At 38.8% G+C, this 24,319-nt stretch overlaps 1 protein-coding gene across 3 annotated transcripts in view; it reads left to right on the forward strand.

The window, feature by feature from the left end:
- Window positions 1–24,319, forward strand: part of LOC140486450 (single-minded homolog 2) — a 93,420-nt gene that overhangs the window by 38,463 nt on the left and 30,638 nt on the right. For all 3 annotated transcript variants that reach the window (XM_072585630.1, XM_072585633.1, XM_072585631.1), the window contains exon 4: window positions 8,595–8,703. In XM_072585630.1, coding sequence (XP_072441731.1) covers window positions 8,595–8,703 — 109 coding nt within the window. The remainder of the gene's footprint in view (window positions 1–8,594; window positions 8,704–24,319) is intronic.

Raw genomic sequence — 24,319 nt, forward strand, 5'->3', positions numbered from 1 at the left:
AGAGGGATATGGGCCAAGTGTAGAGACAGTGGGCCCAGTTTGGGATTATGTTCAGCATGGACAGATTGGACCGAAGGGTCTGTTTCCATGCTGTATGACTCTATGATTCTATAACATCAGAGGAAACTTGGTATAAGGCAGTAGAGCAGGAGGATAAGGTGGTTAAGAAAGTATATGGGAAACCTGTCTTTAAAGTTGAGGCACTGCTGTGAGAGGCCACGGCTTGAGTATTGTGTGCAGTTCTGGTCGCCGCACTATCGGAAGGGTGTGACCGACCTGGAGAAGAGATTCATCAAGAAGGACCACTTTAACTCCGTTTCCTCTCCACAGATGCTGCCAGATCTGCTCAGTTCCTCCACCAATGTCAGTTTTTGTTTGTTTCAGATCCCGAGCATTGGCAGATTTTAAAATTTTATTTCATTGGGTGGTTGCCTGGGCTGCAGCGTTTTTTTTTAACCCCTGGTGGGAAGTGGGTTTCGCTGACGAGGTCAGCATTTATTGTCCCCAGATGCCCTTGAGAAGGTGGGAGGTGAGTTGCCTTTGTGAACCACTGCAGTCCACCTGCTGTGGGTTGACCCACAATCCCATAGAGAGGGAATTCCAGGATGTTGACGCAGCGACGGTGAAGGAACAGAGATATATTCCAAGTCAGGATGGTGAGTGACTTGGAGGGGAATTTGCCGATGGTGCTATATTCAGGTATTTGCTGCCTCTGTCCTTCTAATTAGATGTGGTCGTAGGTTTGGAAGCTGCTGTCTAAGGATCTTTGAATGTTTGGGTATGAAGATAGGGTGGGGCTGTTTCCCTTACAGCAGAGAAAGGCTTGGGGGGAGCGGGTTGAGGTGATTGGTTGGAGGAAATATTGAGAAACAGAGATAGGACTAGATGGGTTTAGATCTTTCTCCTTGGTCAAGGAGCCCATAACCAAGGGGCACAGCATTAAGGTTTACAGACAATTTCAGGAAGCCAACAGAGAAAACGCTGGAAAATCTCAGCAGATCTGGCAGCATCTGTAAGGAGAGAAAAGAGCTGACGTTTCGAGTCTAACTGACCCTTGGTCAAAGCTTTGACCAAGGGTCAGTTAGACTCGAAACGTCGGCTCTTTTCTCTCCTTACAGATGCTGCCAGACCTGCTGAGATTTTCCAGCGTTTTCTCTGTTGGTTTCAGATTCCAGCATCCGCAGTAATTTGCTTTTATCCGATTTCAGGAAGGTTTGCTTTTTAAACCAAAGGCTGGTGAGTACCTGAAGCTTACTGCTCAACAGTGTGGTGAAGGTGCAAAACCATCACCATAGTTAAGAAGTATTTAGGTGAATACTTGAAATGCCACAATGTGCAGGGGTTTCGGCCAAACACTGGTACATGGGATTAGAGTAGCTGAATGCTTGATAACCGACAAGGATAGGTGACTGTAGCACAATTAAGAAGAGAATAAATCACAACGCCAGGGAAAAGGCTGAAGCCTTCACCTGGTTTGCGAAAGTGCAGCAGACAAGGAAAAAGGTTAATGTGGAGAAGCAGATCTTATACATCGTTCAATGGTTAGAAGTCAACTTATAGCGCCCTGGTGTCTCATAAAAGCATTGTTTTGTTATTGTTGACAGTGTGAAAAAGAAAAGGAGACATAAAGAAGAAAAATAGAAAATCTCGAAAGATAGCAACTTTCTTTCTCTGGATTTCCCTCAAAACTTGGTTTACCTCCGCCTATCTTTCTACTCTCATTTAAGGCCCGCTTTGGTCATCTGCCCTCATATTTTCTGATATCAATTGGTCGAATTTTATTTGGTAATGTTCTGCAAAGCGCTTTGGACAGTTTACTAGTTGAACGGCGCCATATAAATGCAAGTTGCCCTTTTTGTTGGGGAACGGATCGCTGTGAGGAGGAAGTTAATTGGAACCGCCCCAATTTGAGAATGTGGCCTTTTTTTACGAAAGGAAAACGTCAATTCAGCTTTGTCCTTTAAAGAAGTCCCCGTCTCTAACTTTGTCAATCCCCATGTTATCAATTTCCCCCTCCCCCTTCTCGCGCTGGCAGGTATTGTCTGCATTTATCTCACCCTCAATCTTTGAGGAAAAGGACATGAAAATAGCCTTTAAGATTAACCAATTAAAGCATGCGTCCCACAACATGAACTGAGATTTACTCAGGTTGGTTATAAATAATATGAATAAACTCGTTGAGGGCCATGGGTTGATGGAACACACTAAACTAGACTTAATTGTGAGCTTTCGCTAAATTTCTGTGATGGTGCAAATTTCGCTCAAGTATGGCATGTTTTGCTTTAGATATGTTGCTCAGTTACCATTAAACACACTGCCGTTTTACACGCTCAAACGGTGTCTTGATATTTTACAAAAAGAACCCTACAAGGTTACGTCCTATAATCGTACAATGTAGTTACAGAAGTGCATATAGATTGTTTTCCCCTTCGCGGTTCTTGTGGCTTCATTATTTTTACGCGTTAAAAAACAAGTTGGTTCCCAATCTGATCAGTTGACCCGCTGAACAAAACAATTTGTACACGAGGTGCTAAGCCGCGACCTACCCAATCTCTATTCTGACCCTCAAATTTTGAAATAAAGGATCAAAGTGTTCCTTTACTTTTCAGATGTTAATTTAGTTCCAAACGCAACCCTTTCTCAGCCCCTCTGTCTGGGAGAAATCTAACCGTCTTCAGCCAGTCGGTCACACTTGCACTTGTTCCTCACCCACATAACCTGGCCCTCTCTGGTGTAATGGAACGCGCATGTTTCATCATTTGCTTCCCAATGGCATGTTCCAATGCAAATTTGAATAATAGCGCATCATATAATTTTCGCTCCCTCAGAAGTCATTAAAATCGTTCCCCATATTCTCCCTTCTCATCCCGGTTAACACACAAAAATCATTGTACAGACCATTGATAGGCCCCACCCGGACAACTTCTTTCAGCTTTTGATAAGAGTGCATCCCAGAAGGATATATTCTTCTGAAGGATGACCACAGCCCATTGACCAGAACGATACCAGAGCTTAGGTAGTTACATTGTGAGACAGTTTTCAAGGTCTTGCTTGGTAGCCCCTTGATTATAAAAGATTAAGGATGATCTGACCCGAGGGTGTAAAATGTTTAAAAGGTGTGATATTCTAGACACTGAGAAACTAATTTCGCTGACATGGGAATAAAGAACAGATTTTAAAATAGAGCTCCAGACTTGCAGAAAAAAAGTAATAAAGCATTGTTCCCACTAAGGATAGTTAACTTCCAAATCATTTCACCAAAATGCTAGAGCAACAAGAAATGTCAGGACTGAGATAAGACAAAAAATGTATTGTTAGAGTTCAGAGGTTTATAAAATTGCTGTGTTTCATGACCATGAGCTGAAATTAAAGGTGAAAGGAAGGAAGTAATGTAACCTCTTCTTCAGTCTGCATGACAGGAAGTTTGGCTGGTTTGATTCCTGAGGTTAAATAAAAGCCTAGATTATTTCACTGGGAAAGAGGTGCAAGGTATTTATATTTGGAGAGAATGACAGCAGTCTATGTATTAACAATGACGAAAGTCCCAAAGTCTCCAAAAGGTGTAAACAGTTGTACTATAAATGGCCCAGTTAGCTTGAAGTTGAAAGAGAGTTGTGGTCAAGAATAGTTGTGTTACCTGGATGCAAGGCCATTACCTTTCATGAGACCATGGGGAAGAGTGCAGGGGAAGTCATTTTTGAGATCAGGTTACAGACTTCCCTAAAGCAGACAGCAATTTTATGTGGTCAGCAGACAGAAGACATTGTGAACTATGATAAATGGATGTGGGAGCAAAGCCATCTTGGTACTCCAGGGGATTTATCTAGGGAAGGCATTCACTGAAAGTTGTTACTCAGCAAAATGGGAAATGTAAACACATTGGAAACTGGGAGCTGACACTTCAACATTTCTAATACTCTGCACATTTATTCATTTGGAAGATGATGTTGTCTTAGAACTTACATTTCAGAAATTAACTGAAATTCCATATATTACAAATTTTTCATGATTTTACTTATGGTTATGACAGCTTCAACCATAGTCTAGGTGGCCCCGTGCAACACACTTGCATAATGATTAAACTCCAAACCTGGGGATCCACCATTTTGATGTAAGTGCATTATGACAAACTGCTTGCCAGTCACCTTCTGAACAATATCAATCTGCTAAACATTGTAACATGGTTATTTGAAAGTTTGTTTATAACTATTTATGAGATTGTTATGAGTTTGGAACTAAGGGTATCATATCATCTCTTCTGAAGTCTACCTGACAGTATACCTAGGTGTTTTGATTGTTAGAAATCAATCAAAGGCTTAGATTGTTTTACTAGGTGAAGGTGCAATGCATTTAGGCTTAGAAACAATGGCAGAAAGCTATCTGTTACCAGTGGAAGTTGACTTTCCAAGGTCCCAGAAAACTGTCGAGAACTTCTAATTGTGAACAGTTGCACTTTAAAGTGTCAATTTAGTTCTAAGATGAAAGATTATTTGGCACTCAAGGTTGGCTAAATACTGTGATCTGGGGTGCAGGTGATTCATATTACCATGGATGTAGTGGAAACAATTTTAAGATCAGGCTGCAATATTTGCTAGAATACTACCAAATAACAGAGACAGTTTGTTTTGTTTTTGAATCAGAGGAGAGAGAGCTGCTAGAGACCAAAAAGAGCCTTATGGAGGGAGATTTAGAATGAAAGGGACAAATTTGCGGAGAGTTAAAATGAGGCTGAGAGTTGCCTATTTTGAGCTGGCTGGATATATCAGAGAACAGAAAATCTCATGCAAAATAAAATTTTAAGATTGCAAGTTACCAGGTTTGGTAAAGAAAGAACAGGACTAAAATCTTGGAAGCTAAAAAAATTTTTTTATTGTTTCTGGGAAAACTGAATGGACACAAATAAGTTAAAAGTACATCTTTTATTCGTTGGGCTAAGAAAGGAAAAATATTCTATTCTATGATATAAAACACTTCAAGTTGCCTACAAGGATAGTGTCTAGTTAATACTAATTTTTTTAGTTATTTGTTTTATCAAATATGACATTTTGAAATGTTAGTCTTTCTGCTATTAACTAGGACTTAAAACCTATTTTTGGAGTTATTGATCACTGTGGAGATCATCAAACCAAACTTTATGTGTTAGCTGGAAGACAATTTATTTTGATTTGTAAGAGGCCTTGATAAATGATATTCTTTCACTTCAAGAGAAAGTTACTGAACCTATTTAGAGGCTTTATTAATGGTGATGCACGTTCAGGGCACAGAACATTTATTGTTCAAGTAACCTTGCTCAAAAGTAGAATATAATGATTCTTCTGGGAATAGAAACTTACTGCTGTATCAGAGATGTTCATCTGAGATGTGGTTGAGACACATTGTTGAGCCAAAGGTTTATCACAGAGACATAACCAGAGGCTGATGTTGAGTCAAAGGTGGCATTAGGTGGCATCACTAAACTTTGCTCAAATACATCAGATTTAGAGGGAAAGGAGAGAAGTGATTTATTGCATTAATTCCTGAACTTAGGGTCTAAAACTCTCCAGGCACAACTATTAATGCAGGAGGAAAAGAAAAAAATAGATACACAAGCAGCCAAAATTGCATGAACATGGAATTCTCAGAGAGTGGTAGATTTGATTAAAATTACAGTCACAAGAAAGGGTGAGGGCGTGCAGATATTTAAACATTAGGATATGAAGTTTGAATTTGACATGCTGGAGACTGGGAACGAATGGGCTTGGTGAGAACAGTGAATGGGATTTGCTGCTGCATCAGATATGAGCAGTTGACTATGCTAAAGTTTATGGAGGGTGGGAGGTCAGCCTTGATAAAATTGAAATAATGGAGGTGGCAAAGGTATGGGTGAAAGTTTTGCCAACAAATTAGCTAAAGAGCTCGTTATATTATACAGTAAGTCATAGCTCCAAGAAGATTTTGAGACTACTATAAAATTGTGAGATATTTTAAATTTGAAGATATTTTTATAGATTATAATTTTAACATATGTTAATAAATGTGTTAAATTGACTGGTAAATGAGTATATCAGGAAAACTATTTAATCTTCTTATGATTGCAAACTTTGGCCATTTATTAGATCACCTCCCATGCTATGAAACATATTTGGAAACAAGTTGTTTACATCAATGATTTAAAATATGTATAGTGTTAGCTGAACTGAATATAATGAGCTGTTTCTATGAATTGTAGAAATTGTTACACAAGCTGAGATTTTAATGTCTTACACATTACTCTGTGTTTGCTTTAGCATGTTTTAAGCCCTAAATTGTAACAGTCCCATATATCTATTGGTTGAAATAATCTAATGAGAAAATAGCAATAAGCTTAATAGATTTATTTTTATAATATCCATTATGATGAAATACCCTGTATTTGCTATTCAAACCTTTAATTCAAACCTTCTTCAGCTCATACCTATTATATATTTTTCAAAGCCTGAAAGAAATTATAAACAAAAACAGAAGTTGCTGGAAAGGCTCAGCATGTCTGGCAGCATCTGTAAAGAGAGATCAAAGTTAACATTTCAAGTCCAGTGACCTTTCTTCAGAATTGCTAATTGTAATTATGCCCAGTATAGCACTAATCCATCCTAGATGTGAAACTATATGTAATTCTGAAAGAGAATATACACTCAACTTCATTAAAAGGGTTGTTTCAATTTCCCTAAATGATTATGGATTGTGAAATTGGCTGAAGGTTTAAGGTTCCATTCTCTGTGTGTGCTCAGCTAACTGATCTCTGCTGCTGTTGCAATTCACGTACCATCATCAGCTTTACTGCCATTGGATTAGGGACAATAAGAGTATGACAGGAATGGACTATGCTTTCTACTGAGCCTGGAGGAGAAATTCTACTTTTCCTAGCTCACAGGGCAAGTGAAGAAAACAATTTAAACTAACCTATTGTTCACCTTCTTCGGCTCCTGGCTCACCCCCACTAGAATGCCTGGCAAGAAACTGATTCTGTGCCCCACTGATACGATTAAGGAGAACTGACAAACAGCCAGCAGAATATGCTGGAAGAAGTCAACAGGTTAGACTGCATTTGCAGAGAGAAAATAATCACTTCAGCTTGGGTGATTTTTCTTCAGAATGTCTGTTCTTGTCAAAAATGTTTTTTAACCTGCTGAGGTATTCCAGCATTTTTGTTTTGATTTCAGATTTCAGTAAGGCATTTGATAAGGTTCCCCATGGAATACTCCTGCACAAAATACAGAGGTACGGGATTGAGGGTGATTTAGTGGTTTGGATCAAACATTGGCTAGCTGAAAGAAGACAGAGTGTGGTTGTTGATGGGAAATTTTCATCCTGGTGTTCAGTTACTAGTGGTGTACCACAAGGATCTCTTTTGGGTCCACTGCTGTTTGTCATTTTTATAAACGACCTGAATGAGGGCGTAGAAGGATGGGTTGGTATATTTGTGGGTGACACTAAGGTTGGTGGAGTTGTGGACAATGCCAAAGGGTGTTTTAGGTTACAGAGGGACATAGATAAGCTGTAGAGCTGGGCTGAGAGGTAGCAAATGGAATTTAATGCAGAAAAGTGTGAGGTGATTCACTTTGGAAGGAGTAACAGGAGTGTAGAGTACTGGACGAATGGTAAGATTCTTGGTCGTGTAGGTGAGCAGAGAGATTTCGGTGTCCAGGTGCATAGATCCTTGAAAGTTGCCACCCAGGTTGATAGGGCTGTTAAGAATGCATACAGTGTGTTCACTTTTAGTAGTAGAGGGATCAAGTTTCTGAACCATGAGGTCATGCTGCAGCTGTACAAAACTCTAGTGCGGCCACACTTGAAATATTGCGTACAGTTCTGGTCACCGCATTATAGAAAGGATGTGGAAGCTTTGGAAAGGCTTTAGAGGAGATTTACAAGGATGTTGCCTGGTATGGAGGGATGGTCTTACGAGGAAAGGTTGAGGGATTTGAAGCTGTTTTCGTCAGAGAGAAGAAGGTTGAAAGGTGACTTAATTGAGACATAAAGATAATAAGAGGGTTAGATCAGGTGGACAGTGAGACCCTTTTTCCTAGAATGGTGATGGTGATGGCTAGCACGAGGGGGCATAGCTTCAAATGTCAGAAGTGTTTTTTTTCCTCAGAGAGTAGTTGGGAAGTGGAACACACTGGCTGCAACAGGCATTTAAATGCTTATTGGATAGGCATATGGACAAGGATGGAATAGTGTAGGTTAGATGGGCTTCAGATTGGTTTCACAGGGCGGGACAACATTGAGGGATGAAGGGCCTGTATTGCACTGTAATGTTCCATGTTCTATGTTCTATCTTCAGCATCCGCAGGACTTTGCTTGTGAATTGTTGTCATAGAAATTAGAGTCAAGTCCCGAAGGGACATGTGTTAAACTGGAAATCTATCCACTTTGGACAGATGTCCTGCTACTGTCCAAAAAAGTCAGTAATAATGGGACTGATTCCAGGATGGGTAAATGACCTCAGAAATTTTACCTGCTTGTTCATCTGGTTTCCATTTTTATTTTATAATTAAAGTAGGTAGAGTGATGGGCATTACATGCAACATATTGTTATGTGTGTTTAATAAGGTCTGGCATATTTTCATTACCAGGTGGAACTAACAGGAAACAGCATTTATGAATACATTCATCCCTCTGATCATGATGAGATGACAGCTGTCCTCACAGCTCACCAGCCTCTCCATCCTCATCTACTGCAAGGTATCATCTCATCAACAATCTCTATAAACTGTATTTAATTAAAATCAATGCCGAAACAGGGTGAGGTACAATCACAGTTTTCAGCTGCTCATGATTCTAATCTATTTATCAAAGACTTTGCAAATGCTATAAGAGAAATCAAAGAGACTGGTAGGAACAATATAATCAAAGCTTAACAAACATGTGTTCCCTTTTTAGTACCATATTCAAACTTTTACTAGCACCTGGTATTGCTGAACTTTGATCAACCATCTTGAAACTCAGTAGGCTCTCTTTTTACAACAATATCAAAAATGTTTATGAATTTCCAGCAGGAGGTCTTATTGTCAGAATAAATTACTTTGGTTCAATCAGTAGCTTTCTTGTCTGAGAAACCTGTGACTTTAAGTCTATTACAAAACATCAGCACACAAACAAAGTGGATACTGCAGCATAATTCTGAGTGCAGACTGCTTTAATAGACTTGCTGCCCCCTGAATGATTTAGACATAAATTGAAGACCTTGTGAAACTCCTCAAAGCAGAGCAAAGAGCTTTCCTCATGGTGTGGTCAGGAAATTTCCCCAGGTATAGATCCAAGTGTTATTTGCATAAATTAACAATTTTGTAAGTAATCATTATTTTCCTACACATTACAGCCTTTGTATTTCAAAGTAATTGTACATGAAGCATTTTTGGACACTTCTGAAAGATCAAATATGATATTAAAAACATCCAAATCGTTTCTTTCACAGATATACAAGGAAAGTACGCCTTAGTATTTCAGGCATTTGTAAGCTGAGAAGATTGATTTTAAAAATTGAATAAAAGTTCCACACATGAAAATGTGCTTCATGCTAAGGCAAACATATCCATGCAACACACTTCAGAATGATAGATAACATCTTTCAAATCTGAGCCTAAGGTTCAAATTCAGCCCATATTGTCAGAATAAGGTTTTATTTCACCAGACACCTGTCAGGTAATAAAATTCAGGATAGTTTTTTCACTGTTCTGTGGTCTATACCACTTATGACTTCGCACAATTCAAATCAAATTGGCTATTTTACATTTTTGCTAATGCTGCATGTGAGATTGCAAACTTTCTTCTAATATTGTGTTGATTTTGATTTTTCATTGGGGGCAAGTCAGGGAAAACGAGAAACATTGTTGTGGTTTTGCCAACAAGGAGGTTTACTGCATCAGCCTGCATTTGACTTGACCTAGGGATGCTTCAAGAATGGAAAAACTAACTTCCTCACAGTGAGGAGTTTACTGCTCTTCCAAATTACATAATCTATGCCATTTAAGAGGGAAATCAGAAAGTATTTCTCCTACTAGAAAATCTGGGCTACTTTGTTCCAAAAGGATGTGAACACTGCAAGTTTTGGAACTTTCAAGACTGATGTAAGATTTGAGATTTCAGGCAATGACTTCAAATCATGCCAGTCTGGTCAAGGTTCCCATCCAGTCCCAGCCATCTGGAGTAAAGTGCAGCAATTTAGGAATATGATCAATGATCTTCTCTACTCTACAAACATAAATGCCACTATATTCTCTCTGATACCTCACACTTACTTTGTCTCTGCCTTCTCCCACCAAGGCTCATGCTCCACCACTCTCATGATGGCTGCAACATCTTCTCTTACTCACTGCCACCCACTCTAACCTCTGATCATACTCATCCTGTATGCCCTCTGTGCTGTCTATTCATTTGATCAGGGTTCCGTCCCACCTACATCAACACTAACACACGTGTCTCACACTTTCATCACTATTAGTACCTCCCTGTCTCTCATTCCAAGAGGAAAACAGCTCACAATAAGACAGAGAGAGTCACAGTCGTGGTGGGCTGTCTGACATTTAGTCTGTCAACTCTTACATGGAGACCCTCCTGACTGTGACTGCTCTGAGTCGCTGACCAACTGTGTCCAAGTCCTTAGATTGGAATCAGAGTCTGTCTTTAACTTGTGCTGGGACTCCCGTGCAAAAGCTATCTCCCTTCACTTGACTGAAGCCTGCTGACAGCCATGACAAGCTTCTTTCCTTTGTGTCCATGCTACACTGTGGGGGCAATGGCCTAGTGGTATTATCGCTGAGCTATTAACCCACAGACCCAGGTAATGTCCTGGGGACCCAAGTTCAAATCTGGAATTAAGAATCCAGTGATGACCAGGAAGCCATTGCTGTTGGTGGGAAAACCCATCTGGTTCATTAATGTCCTTGAGGGAAGGAAACTATTGTCCTTGTCTTGTCTGGCCTACATGTCACTCCAGACTCACAGCAATGTGGTTGACTCTTAACTGCCCTCTGGGCAATTAATGATAGGTAATAAATGCTGGCCTAGTCAGTGATGCCTGTGAGTGAATATGACAAGGCAAGACAGAAGTAATATGAACCTTGTATTTTTGCCTGAGGGGGCAAAGTGTAAAAAATAAGGCAAGACGAAGAAAAGGCAGGGCTGTTGCAAACATTCAGATAGGCTTCAAGTGTGTGTGTGTTATGCCAGCATGTGCAGAACCCAGAGATGCAGCCTGGTTCAATCACTGGGATGGTTGTGTGCCCCCTAAATGCATTATGTCCTGGTTCCAACATTACAAAGACAGTTTCCAGTGCAGCCCGAGGTGCAGCATTGAATTACAGAAGTATTCTATAGTGCAGGTTAGATGTATTAGTTAGGGGTAAATGTAGAGTAATAGGGTTCTGGAACTGCTCTGGATTGGTTACTGTTCAGAGGGTCGGTATGGACTTGTTGGGCCAAATGGCCTGTTTCCACACTGACGGGATTGTGATGTGTCATGATGGTTCTTTGGGGCTGGCACATATCGGAAGCTAATGTCAGTGGATGACAGGTGCATGTAACGGATACACATGGAGTGTGTTCTGAGATGTTGATACCCTGTGTCCAATAACAAGGTACTTTGAAGCAAGTGGCAAGCTGAATTCAACAGGTACCCACTGATGCCAAGTTTTCTCAATGTTTAGCTTATTTAGCAAGTTTGGTATTATAGGAAGCTAGATAATAATGAGGCAAGTTGTGCTGTCAATGAGACGTTTAGCAAACAATAATCCCCCTTGAGTGACAAGTCATCACTTACTGAGTAAGAAACTCACCAAGTCACTTGTGAAAAGCAAGATGCAGCAAGTTAGTCCCAGTGTTGAGGGCAGCCTTCCTGGACCTCTTATCCCATTCTGCTACAAATCTCACCATAGTCCATTACACTCAGATCTCTGTACAATTCTGTCTTACTGCCTTTTCTTAAAACATTGCTTAAAGGAGACACAAGGTTGAAGCTTTCATCTTACACTCATTAAGACTTGGAATCGAGAAACAGACTTGAAAAAGGGACAAGATTAGAGTGGTACTGGAAAAGCACAGCAGGCCAGGCAGCATCCGAGGAGCAGGAAAAATCGACATTTCAGGCAAAAGCCCTTCATCAGGAAAAAAAGGGATACCAATTTATTCAGCATGCGAAGAAGGTACTGATTATTTGGGCCATCTAGGGCATGGAGATGCAGCACAGAATCATATAAATGTAGGAGCAGGACTAGGACATCTAGCCCCTCAAGGTTGCTCCACCATTCTACATCATGGTTGAGCATCTACCTCAATTCCATTTTTCCACACTATCTCCATATCACTTGATGTCATTAGAAACTAAAAATCTGTCAGTCTCTAATTTAAAGCTTATACTTAATGATTGAGCTCCAATGCCCTCCGGTGTAGAGAATTCCGAAGATTCACCATTCTATAAGTGAGGAAGTCCCTTCTTATCTCAAGCCACTTGAAAGACTGCCAAAGGCAAGACATCTAGGCAGGAGACGATCACATGGCATTGGCAATTAATGACTTCAAACCAATGCACAAGCAAACTCAGGAACATCAGCGTACTGGCTTGTCAGGGGCACTAGGCCTGAAACAGAGGCTGTGGAATAGCAGCAACGTAGTTAGGACACTGCTGTCCCAAGTGTCCCGTTGCCTGGCTTCCACCATGGCAGTTGAAGATGTTGTGCATACAATTCTGTGGAAGTCACCGTTGAGATGGATTAACCAATGTCCACAGATTCAGGACACAGTGAAGGAGAAATCGCCTGATTTGGTGATCCAGGATATAGCAAAAAATAAGGTGCCAGTTTCAACAGGACAGCAGTTGTTTGCGAAGGGAATCCAAGACATCAAGCATCCTCCAGTCTAAAGGAACTTTCAGCCCTCCCATTGTAAGGAACACTATCAAAATCAACAGTCTTCAACACAGACATACAAGATTCCAAGTGTGAAGAGAGCATGTTCTGGGAGAATAGTGAAACACTTAGACTGCACAGATTCTGAAGCCAGAGACTTGCAGGGTAGAGGGAGTAGTGGTAGATGCAATTATATACACATTTGTACAATATTAATATTGAAAAAAAACAACTTGGGGGAGATTTTTTTTAAGGGCAGAGGGTTCTGAAAGGGTTAATACTGAGGAGTTCCTTAAGCACCTTGCACTATTATGATACATACAGACTTGCCGGGAGAACAGCTTAGAATCTCAAAGGAGTAAGACCTACCATTTGGGTCTTCCTTATAAACTTTATAATGATGTCTTTCAGGTTAATGTAACTTGCACAATATTTTGTTTAAAACAAGATCTTCTTCTCAGAATACTGAGCAGTTTTCGTTTAGCACACTAAAGCAACAAGACCCTATCAACCCCTACCCAAAAAATGGTAGAATCAAATGTACTAGATAGCTCATACAACATGATGAGCAGTAGTGAGGATGCATCTTATGACAAAGTGTATTCCATCACATGCCTGACGTGCTTTATAGATGGTCAATAGGCATTTGGATGACAAGGAGTCTAATATCTGACCTGAGTTTGAAGGCACAATATTGATATGGCTGGTCTAGTTTAGTTTCTGATCAATAGTAAGATTGTTGAGAATGGGGGATCCAGTGATGGTAATGCTATTGAACATCAAGGGGAGATATTTAGATTCTTTGTGGTTGTAGGTGACTATTGCTCAGCACTTGCGTGACATATATGTTACTTGCCACTTATCAGACCAAAACTGAGTATTGTCCTTTTTTTCACATTTGCAGTTGTGGTTATGGGAAGTGCTAGTGCACTCTCAGCTACCTTGCCCTGGCCCCACCCCTTCCTATTTATCTCACTACCCCTTCAGCTCACAGCCTCATTCCTGATGAAGGGCTTTTACCCGAAACATCAACCCTCCTGCTCCTCGGATGCTACTTGACCTGCTGTGCTTTTCCAGCACCACGCTCTCAACTCTAATCTCCAGCATTTGCAGTCCTCACTTTCACCTAGATTTACAAATCTACTCAGTAACGAGCACAGCTCTCGTCACTTTGAATCCTAATTCAGCAGCAACTTTGGTTATTTTTCTCACAGAAGTTCTTTGAAAAGAAGGGAAAATACTTGTGGAAAAGGTGCAAGAGAAAGTGAGAACTGGGTCAAATTGACCTGAGCATTTGAGTAACAAGTCTCCAATTGGAGTCCAAACAGTAAAATGCCAGAAACAGTTAATAAATTTGGTCAGTGAACAGAGCCAATCTTCAGCACCTGTTCCTTCTCTTTTTAGTGCCAATTAGAATCAATCAAATTAACAACAAAATGTCCCCTTAGGTAACTCAACCAATAAACACATGTAACTGCTTATTTCAATATATTAATATTGTGGCATTGTGGGTCTAATTTAAAGTTTTATTGCAGTCCCCAACATTGACCATAAGAAAAACACAGTTGAATAAACAAGCAACAGTAAATTTACTCTTTGATGTAGCTGTGCTTCCACAAATAAACTCTACTTAAGCAGTGGAGAACAGAAAAGACTAAAGAGATTTAACATGTCTAACTGTAATTGTGAAACATTGAAAATAACTTTGTGAAGGCTTGGTAAAATATGAGCCAACAAACCCATAAAGGCTGTACCCTGTGCTAACTTAGATAACTTTATTCAAACAAGCAGATTGGATGAAGGCTGATATGTGAGAGACTAAAGACAAAGTTATATTAAAACAAAAACAGATATTGCTGGAGAAACTCAGCAGGTCTGGCAGCATCTGTGGAGAGAAAAACAGAGTTAAAATTTCCAGTCCAAAATGGTTATTCTTTAAAAATAATAAGGAAGAGGTGAAAACATGATGGAATGTATACTGTGGAGAAGGGTAGGAAGCAACAAGTGAAACAGAATGGAAGAGATTGAGGTAGATTAGAGACCAATGGCATCTCATGCCAAAAGGCAAAAGGAGTGGTGAAGATTGTAGAGAAGGGAGGTAAGTCTAGGGTAAATGGTAATAGAAGAACATAGGTCAGGTCTGCTGGAAGCAAAAACCAAAAAAATCAGATTCTTGTGAGGATTAGGGTGTGTATAGGAAAAATAAAATGGAGATTGAGTTCATGGTCTCTAAAGTTGTTGAATGCAATATTGTTTCCAAAAGGCTATAAGTGCCTCACTGACAAATGAAGTGTTGTTTCTCCAGTCTATGTTGGGCTGCATAGAAACACTGCAACAGATATATCATATAAATGTTAGCATTCAAGCAAGATGATGTATAAAAATGGCAAGCAACTGGAAGGGTTGAAGTCATTATTGCAGGCAGAGTGGAGGTGTTCCACAAAACAATCACTAAGTCTGCATTTGGTCTTGCCAGTGGAGAGGAGACTACATTGCGAGCAGTGAATACAGTAGACTGGATTAAAGAAGTACAAGTAAATCATTGCTTCACCTGGGAGGAATGTTTGGGCTTTTGGACAGAGAGGTCATAGGAGGTTGAAAGGCAAGTGTTAAGTGGGAAAAGGAGGGGGATAATGTGTTGGTATCAGAGTGAACTAGGATGTCCCTTTGGAAGACTGACAGAGAAAGAGGAGGAAGATGGTATCCTGTTGAAAGTGGCAGAAAAGATGAAAGATGATCCTTTGAATTAGGATGCTGATTGGGTGAAAAGTGAGGACAAAGGGAACCATATTATTGTCCTGGGAGACTAAGGCAAAAAGTGTAGGAAATGGGTTACACACAATTGTAGATCCTGTCTCACCACAGTGAAGGTAGAGGAGACCATTACCACTCCCTTTGCTTTTTGTTCTGTGGCATCTGTGATCTCTAACCCTCTAACCTTCTCTTAATGTTTCCTTCTGTTCCACTCAATCCTTCTACCCTTTTCTATGGTATAAAACCTATCATATTTCCACCTTCTGAAGAAGTCATATTGGACATCATAAACTCTTTCTTTCTGTCTCTCTCTCTCTGTAGATGTTGCCATTCCTGCTGAGTTTCTCCAGCACTTTCTGTTCCGATTTTTAATTTCAATCATCCATGGTGTTTTATGTTCTTCCAAGTTAAATTGGAATCTAAATGATTCTAACATGAATAAAATTTAAGTGCAACATGTATAGCTCATACAAAATAAGTTACTTGCAGGCCTTAAAAAAACAAAAGAGCTCTAATGTATAGCTCCCTCAAATTTGATGCCCATGTCACCATTTGGATACAGAACTGGCTCAAAGGTAGAAGACAGAGGGTGGTGGTGGAGGATTGTTTTTCAGACTGGAGGCCTGTGACCAGTGGAGTGCCACAAGGATCGGTGCTGGGTCCACTACTTTTTGTCATTTATATAAATGATTTGGATGTGAGCATAAGAGGTGTAGTTAGTAAGTCTGCTGATAACACCAAATTTGGAGGTGTAGTAGACAGTGAAGAAGGTTACCTCAGATTACAATGGGATCTTGATCAGATGGGCCAATGGGCTGAGGAGTGGCAGATGGAGTTTAATTTAATTAAATGCGAGGTGCTGCATTTTGGGAAAGGAAATCTTAGCAGGACTTATATGCTTAATGGTAAGGGCCTAGGGAGTGTTGCTGAACAAAGAGACCTTGGAATGCAGGTTCATAATTCATTGAAAGTGGAGTCGCAGGTAGATAGAATAGTGAAGAAGGCGTTTGGTATGCTTTCCTTTATTGGTCAAAGTATTGAGTACAGGAGTTGGGAGGTTATGTTGTGGCTATACAGGACATTGGTTAGGCCACTGTTGAATATTGCGTGCAATTCTGGTATCCTTCCTATTGGAAAGATGTTGTGAAACATGAAAGGGTTCAGAAAAGATTTACAAGGATGTTGCCAGGGTTGGAGGATTTGAGCTTTAGGGAGAGGTTCAATAGGCTTGGGCTGTTTTCCCTGGAGCGTTGGAGGCTGAGGGGTGACTTTATAGAGGTTTATAAAATCATGAGGGGCATGGATAGGATAAATAGACAAAGTCTTTTCCCTGGGATGGGGGAGTTCAGAACTAGAGGGCATAGGGTTAGGGTGAGATGGGAAAGATATAAAAGAGACCTAAGAGACAACATTTTCAATCAGAGGGTGGTACATGTATGGAATGAGCTGCCAGAGGAAGTGATGGAGGCTAGTACAATTGCAACATTTAAAAGGCATCTGGATGAGTACATAAATAGGAAGGGTTTGGAGGGATATGGGCCAGGTACTGGCAGGTGGGACTAGATTGGTTGGGATATCTGGTCGGCATAGGCGAGTTGGACCGAAGGGTCTGTTTCTGTGCTGTACATCTCTATGACTCTATAAAAGAGGCATTATGTTAAACAAGGAAATGGTACATTTGCACCTTGGCAACATTCATGTAATACATAACATAGATGAACAACATTCTTATATGAATGAGCCAAGTAACCAAATGGCAAGTTGTTTGTGTCAGGTAGATATTGAATGAATATAATTACATACAGAGTATTGTATAGTAACAGGTCATTCAGTCTCACTAGTATTTATGCTTCCAGTCATCTCCAGCTCCATTTTGTCTCACCTTAAAAGAATATTCCTTCTATTCTCTGGTACTTATCTAGCATCCCTTCAAATCCCTTTTGGCCTTTTGTGTCAGATTATATACAGCCTAGATTTGTCTTATTTCTTCAATATATATCTTGCCTCAAAATTTTAAAAAAACTATTTATATAAACAATATTCAATAAAAAATGTATGTGGTCCACAGTATAAAATTGCAAATCTTCTTATAAAGTACTGGCTTACTATTTCATTGTACATAAATACATTGTACATTTTTAAAAAATAATTATTTATTCATAAAATTCATAAAAATGCATTACGTGACCATTCAAAGTTGACATTACATAAAATGCCAAACAAATCACTTTCATTCAATATTGTATGGTACTCATATACAATTTCATTCAATATTTACAATGTTCAATGCACATCAAGCATATAACTTGAAGTGTTTATCATAGTTTAATTCAGTGGCCTTACCCCACTGTGCCCCTGCAGCAGCTGTTCCAAGCTTTAATGTATTGCTCAACGCAGAGTCTGGGATGTTACACAGTGTCAGCCTGTACTTGGCGATAGACAACTCTTTGCATTGGAAAATCAAAATTTCAGCTCAATGAAATTTCAAGCTTTTCAAATGCTCTTGTAACTGGCAGAAGTCCCACTGATTAGACTATTATTATTCAACAGAGCTTAATAGTGTCAGTCAAGTTGAACACTTACAGATATATTTGTGCTGCCTTAAATGCAAGTTTACAAATCGGCCTGTAAGACATTTAGCCAGCTTAGGCTACATTGGAGCCACAGTTATGTCCAATACAATATCTTGATTTTAATTTCAGTAAAAATGTACAGGTTTGGTGGATTGGTTATGCTATATTGTCCATAGTGTCCAGGAATGTGCAGACTGGGTGGGTTAGTGATGGAAAATGCAGAATTATAGGGTTGGGGTATGGGTCTGGGTGGGGTGCTTTTCAGGGGGTCAGTGTCAACTCGATGTGTTGAATGGCCTGCTTTCACACTGTAGGGATCTTATGATTCCATGAAAGCAGAACAAGCAGGGCACAGCTTGGATTTTGATGCTTATAAAATGGTACTTTTGATTTTCTTGCCATATTTATGATCTCTGAGGCATGAAATTTATAATACAACAAAGGCACAATAAACTGTAATCGCATTGAAGTTATTTTTCATACATTATATGGCACTTATGCTGGCAATCACCTGATGGCATTTTATAACAATGATATTGTTGCAGGTCAAATCTTCGTGCTAATAGTAAAGAAAATAGTACAGTCACACTAAGTTAATGGAACTAAAACCCCAGCAGTGTCTCCTCAGGAATAGACACAGTCAAAAAGATGATGAAAAAGATGAGCATTAAAGAGATTGAAAAGTGTACACACACTTCTAATTTCATGGAATATTCAAAGAACTGATTTAGTCTGAATTTGGTGTTAGTATGAATATCTCTGGGTCTAACTAGCTTGAAATTCTTGAAAAGAGATTTTTTAAGAAAATCTGTTTTTACAGGAAACAAACTAGAAGTTAAAACAGAAAATGCTGGAAGTAGTAGATCAGGTCAGTGAAAAGGAAAACAGTTAGTATTTTTAGTTTAGTAACCTTTCATCAGAGTTGTGAAGAGTTTGAACTGTAATAAATCTTAAGCAAGTGAAAGGAGGAGGGTGGGATATGAACAAAACAGAAAGCCTAAGATAGAGTGGAAGAAAGGAGTGATTAAAGACAAATTAGTTGGCAGTGCAGGTAGCGAAACCAGCAAAAATATAAAGTCTAAAAGAAGTGTGCGTGGCACAGTCATGAACATATGGCAGCAGCAAGAGAAAAGAAGAGAAAAACAAAACATAAGAATCCAGGCCTGTCATTTTAATTCTCAATCTTTCTATCATGATGATCTCTTCAATCCATGGATTCCTGCAATGCTCCAATGAAGTTCATTACAAATGCAAGTAATATACTTTATCTTTCAATTAGGTATTTTACAATCTTTCAAGCAATGAGTTCAACAATTTGAGACCATAACCTTTGACCCCATTTAGTTTCCCTATCAGGCTGGTTTTGATTTTACTTTCATGTTTTCTTCTCCTTTTTGTGTTGCTTTCATCATCCTGCCATTCATACCTCTTCTGCACATATGTTTTGTTTCTTTACTCGTCACAGGAATACACACGTTAGACTTGCACCTTTTGACTTGTTTACTACCTATTATATTTCTAACACTTCCCAGTTCTGATAAAAGATCATCAACCTTAAACATTAAACATGTTTTTCTCTCCACAGATATAGCCTGACTTGCTGAGTATTCCCAACATTTTTTGTTTCTATTTCAGATTTCCAGTATTTGCAGTATTTTGCTTTTGTGTTAGATAACTTAACATTAAGAAATCCAAAGCAAAGAAACATTTAAATTTATTTACGGAAAGGAAGCTCAGTTCAAAGTGTTGGAATCATATCAGAAACACATGCAGACTATTCAACCACTCAAACCTGTGTTATCATCACATTGTATAATTGGTTGATCCATATTTAATTCCTTTTTACCCACGTTTGTTCCATATTCTTTATACACTTATGCAATAAAAAAATCTCATTATGAACCATTTCAGTTCCAGAATCTGCAATCTTTTATGAAAGTATCCAACATTTATATTAACCTTTGTGTTCAAAAATGATTCTTGATTTTACTCATAACTGGCTCATCACCAACTTTGAGATTACAATCTTTGTATTGGATATCACCCCCTGATAAAATCTAGTTTGTTCATTTTCACCATATGAAGTAGTTTGACTGGGACACACACCCACCCTTGGACAGCCAAACAGAGACACACACAAAAATTCCTAGAAGCATGGCATTCCAACTGGAACTCTATTAACACATTGAATTGGATCTCATTTACTACCCCCTGAGAAAAAGAGCAGGAAATGACATCACCACAGGAAATGACGTCACCAACCCAAGGAAAGCTAAACGCATAAGTAGAAAGCGGGCCATACCACCAGTGCTTCATCCGGAGGCTCACTGATGATGCTATCTAGTATGGTGATGAACCTTCTGAAAACGAAACATCCAGCTCAGCGAGCAAACCTACAGAAGTATTTCTATAATTTTCCAGTTCTCAGTTTAATCATTAGTCAGCTTTCTAAATTTAAAGGCAAACAAGTAAAATTATTCAATTTGTCCTCATAATTTAACCTTTTATTAGTATTATGGGGACAGGCGAAAGGTCCTCTTTTAAATACAAAACTATGGTTTTGAACATTGACTTCTTTTACTTCTATAGTTTAATAAAATAAATGTACTTGATACTTCAACTTAAAATGTGACACTCTAGTACCCTGATTATTGCTTTTGGTGGTACAGCATAGGCCATCAGTTAAAAGCAGTTATCTAACAGGATTTCCTATTTGTTTTTGAAATATAGTGGGAAGCCATTCATAGAATCATAGAGTAATAGAGATGTACAGCATGGAAACAGGCCCTTCGGTCTAACTCATCCATGCTGACCAGATATCCCAACCTAATCTAGTCCCACTTGCCAGCACCTGACCCATTTCGTTCCAAACCCTTCCTATTCATATATCCATCCAGATGTCTTTTAAATGTTGCAATTGTATCAGGCTCCACCACTTCCTCTGGCAGCTCATTCAATAGACATACTACCCTCTGTGTGGAAAAGTATGTCTCTTTTATATCTTTCCCCTCTCACCCTAAACCTATGCCCTCTGGTTCTGGACTCCCCCACCCCAGGGAAAAGACCTAGTCTATTTACTCTTATCCATGTCCTTCATGATTTTATAAATCTCTATAACGTCATGGGGGCACCAAATATAACATTTCTAAATTTGTAACTATTACAAAGCTAAGCAGGAATGCTTGTTGGGAGGAAGATATAAAATATTTTCAGGAGGATTTCGACAGGTTTAGTGAGTTGACAGGATCATGACGAATGAAATAAAGTGCGAAAAAATGTGAGGTTATCCACTTTGGTAGGAAGAACACTGATGTGCCAAATATTTCTTAAAAAGTGAGAGATGTTGGTGTTCTTACCAATAAGTGGCTGAGAGCTAACACGCAGGTGCAGTAATCTGTTAGGAAGGCTAATTGAATGTTATTACAAGAGGATTTGAGTAGTGAAGTCTTGCTTCAATTGTAGGTGAGCCTATTTAGATTGCACCTGGAGTACTGCATACAGTTTTGGTCTCTTTACCTCAGGAAACATATAATGCCAGACAGGGAGTGCAACAAAAGTTCGCCAGACTTGTTCCCAGGATGGCATGACTGTCCTATGAAGAGCGATTGGGAAACTGGGCCTGTATTTTCTACAGTGTTGAAGAATGAGAGGTGATCTCATTCAAACTTACAAAATATTTACAGAATTCTGTAAAATAAGTGGGAAGTCATTAGGACAGAGATAATGAGATATTTCTTCACTCAGAAAGCAGTAAATACTTGTAATGCTCTTCCCAGAATGTTGTGAAAGTTCAGTCTTTGAACATATTTAAAACAACAGTTGATACAGTTTTGATTATCAATGGTGTAAATAGTTATAGGGATAGTGTGGATAAAAGGCACTGAAGTGTTTGATCAGCCATAATCATAGGCTCAATGGGCTGAATGGCCTACTTAGCTCCTAACATTACTCTCACTCTGATTTTACACATTACACTCTGATTTAATAAACCACTGTTGTAACACAAAAACAACTTGCAATGCAGTTTCAACTTTCATTAAATGCAACTTACCGAGCGTTTACCAACTCAGCTGTATTTTCTGCCATTTTCATTAACTGTGTAGATGTAAATATAATTATCATGAGAGCAAATTGCCCCCTAGTAATTTCCCCCTAAATAAAAATACAAAATAGAATAGATTCCTGATAATGAAATTGGAATAAGCCTGTGGAGTTAAAAAATACAATGTCCTACTCAACTAGAACAAAATGTCACTGGTTGACATTACTAACGGGACAGGAATATCAGTTAAATATTACTCTCACAAAAATCATCCTTCACCAGTTTTGATTATTTTTAATCCTATCATGCAGTCACTATATTTTGATGACTTCCATGTCTCATTCAGATTTAAACTTGATATTGTCAATGATGTAATGCTGACGTAAATATGATTGTTTGCCCTGATGTACACTTGTGATTGTATCAGCAAAGACAAACATTAAACATCTGTAATGCTAATTGTATTTTTGATTGAAACCAAGAAAGAGTACATCTAATTAGGATGCAAGTATATACTCATTTTGCTGAAGTAATTTAAATACTAATTGTCCAATTCTCTTTCAGCCTTTATCATAAAGTTACCTGTCAGATTATTCTGCACTTGGTAGTCAAATCTTCAATATTTATATTAACATCTCTCACATCCAAACTACAGAGGAAATTATCTAAATAAAAATAATAGACCTCAGGAATACAAATATGAATTTGCTTAGAAATTGAAATGGGGAACAGAAAAATTGATAAAAACACAAGGGCATCTTTAAACACAAGAACCAGAAAATTCAAATAGTGCAGCTTTAGTAAGAGCTAACAACTGTTTGGAGCCACAAGTCAGAGGATCAAGGTGTAGTCTTCGAACCAATAAGAATAAAATTAAAAACAAAGTGACTGCCAATCAAGGCATTCTAGATATCTGAATATCTTGCATTTGCTGATCATCAGACTCCTTGCTCCTTCCTGAATGAATTTGGTCAGTCAGGCTGGAAACGACATATGGTCTTACGTCAGAATTACTCTTTGCCAGCCATTTGTTACCCAGTTGCACAGCAGCTATAGGGAAGTTGGTGATATGAATAGTTTGTCATCATTGGTAAACTACCATGATGTGAGAAAGAACAACAAATAAATCGATAGCAAATTTGTTAAAGAAACAAAGAACTGTAATGTAAATTCTGAAAAATAAAGCTTAGAAAACACCTAAATGGTCCATTCTTGCCAAGATCAGAGATCAAGACCTTGGAGAAGAAAAAAAGAGAGATAAAAATATGCTAAATCCTTGAAATTCATTTTAGCAAAAACAATCCTAGAATGGCAAAATATAAAATTAAGATCAGTAAACCCATCACATCTTTGTTGAGCTACCCAATTGGTGTCAGATATCTATTCTTTCCTCTTTTTGAAAAATCAAGATTTTGTTTTGTTTTCCAATTGAAAAAGCAATAATTACTGAAAATGAAAAACATGATCTGTGCTGTGGTGATAAGTTATTTCTAACACCTCAACTAGAACATTTAAAATATAATCACCATTAAAGCAAAGATAATAATTTTCTATTACATATCTACAAACCTGAAGCTGTGAGAAGTTACGCCAGTCAGTGAAAAGGTTTTGAAATAATTTCTTCTTTGCTAAGTATAATCTTCTAGTGAACTATTTAAAAGTGGTGATTACCTGGTGAGTAATGCATGACTGAGAGCTGTTCATTTTCATCAGTGTGAACGGTCACCAGATCCTTTGACTCTGTATCCAGAACTAACCACCTCCCAGTTCAGTTCAATAGCATTTAGGGGTAGGTACCTAATCCTACCTTGACAGTGATGCTAACATACTGTGAAAGAATTTTTAAAAACTTACTTCCAACAAATTTCTCTCCAACTAAAATGTACCAAACCTTTGAAAATGCTCAACTCAATAATCTCTATCAATTAATTGACCCTTTGTACCTCAAGTAACAAGGTAGTACGGTGGCTCAGTGGTTAGCACCGCAGCCTCACAGCGCCAGGGACCCGTGCTCGATTCCCACATCAGGTGACTGTGTGGAGTTTGCACATTCTTCCTGTGTCTGTGTGGGTTTCCTCCAGATGCTC

Source organism: Chiloscyllium punctatum, chromosome 15, assembly GCF_047496795.1.
Source record: "Chiloscyllium punctatum isolate Juve2018m chromosome 15, sChiPun1.3, whole genome shotgun sequence".
NCBI classification, from domain to species: domain Eukaryota; kingdom Metazoa; phylum Chordata; class Chondrichthyes; order Orectolobiformes; family Hemiscylliidae; genus Chiloscyllium; species Chiloscyllium punctatum.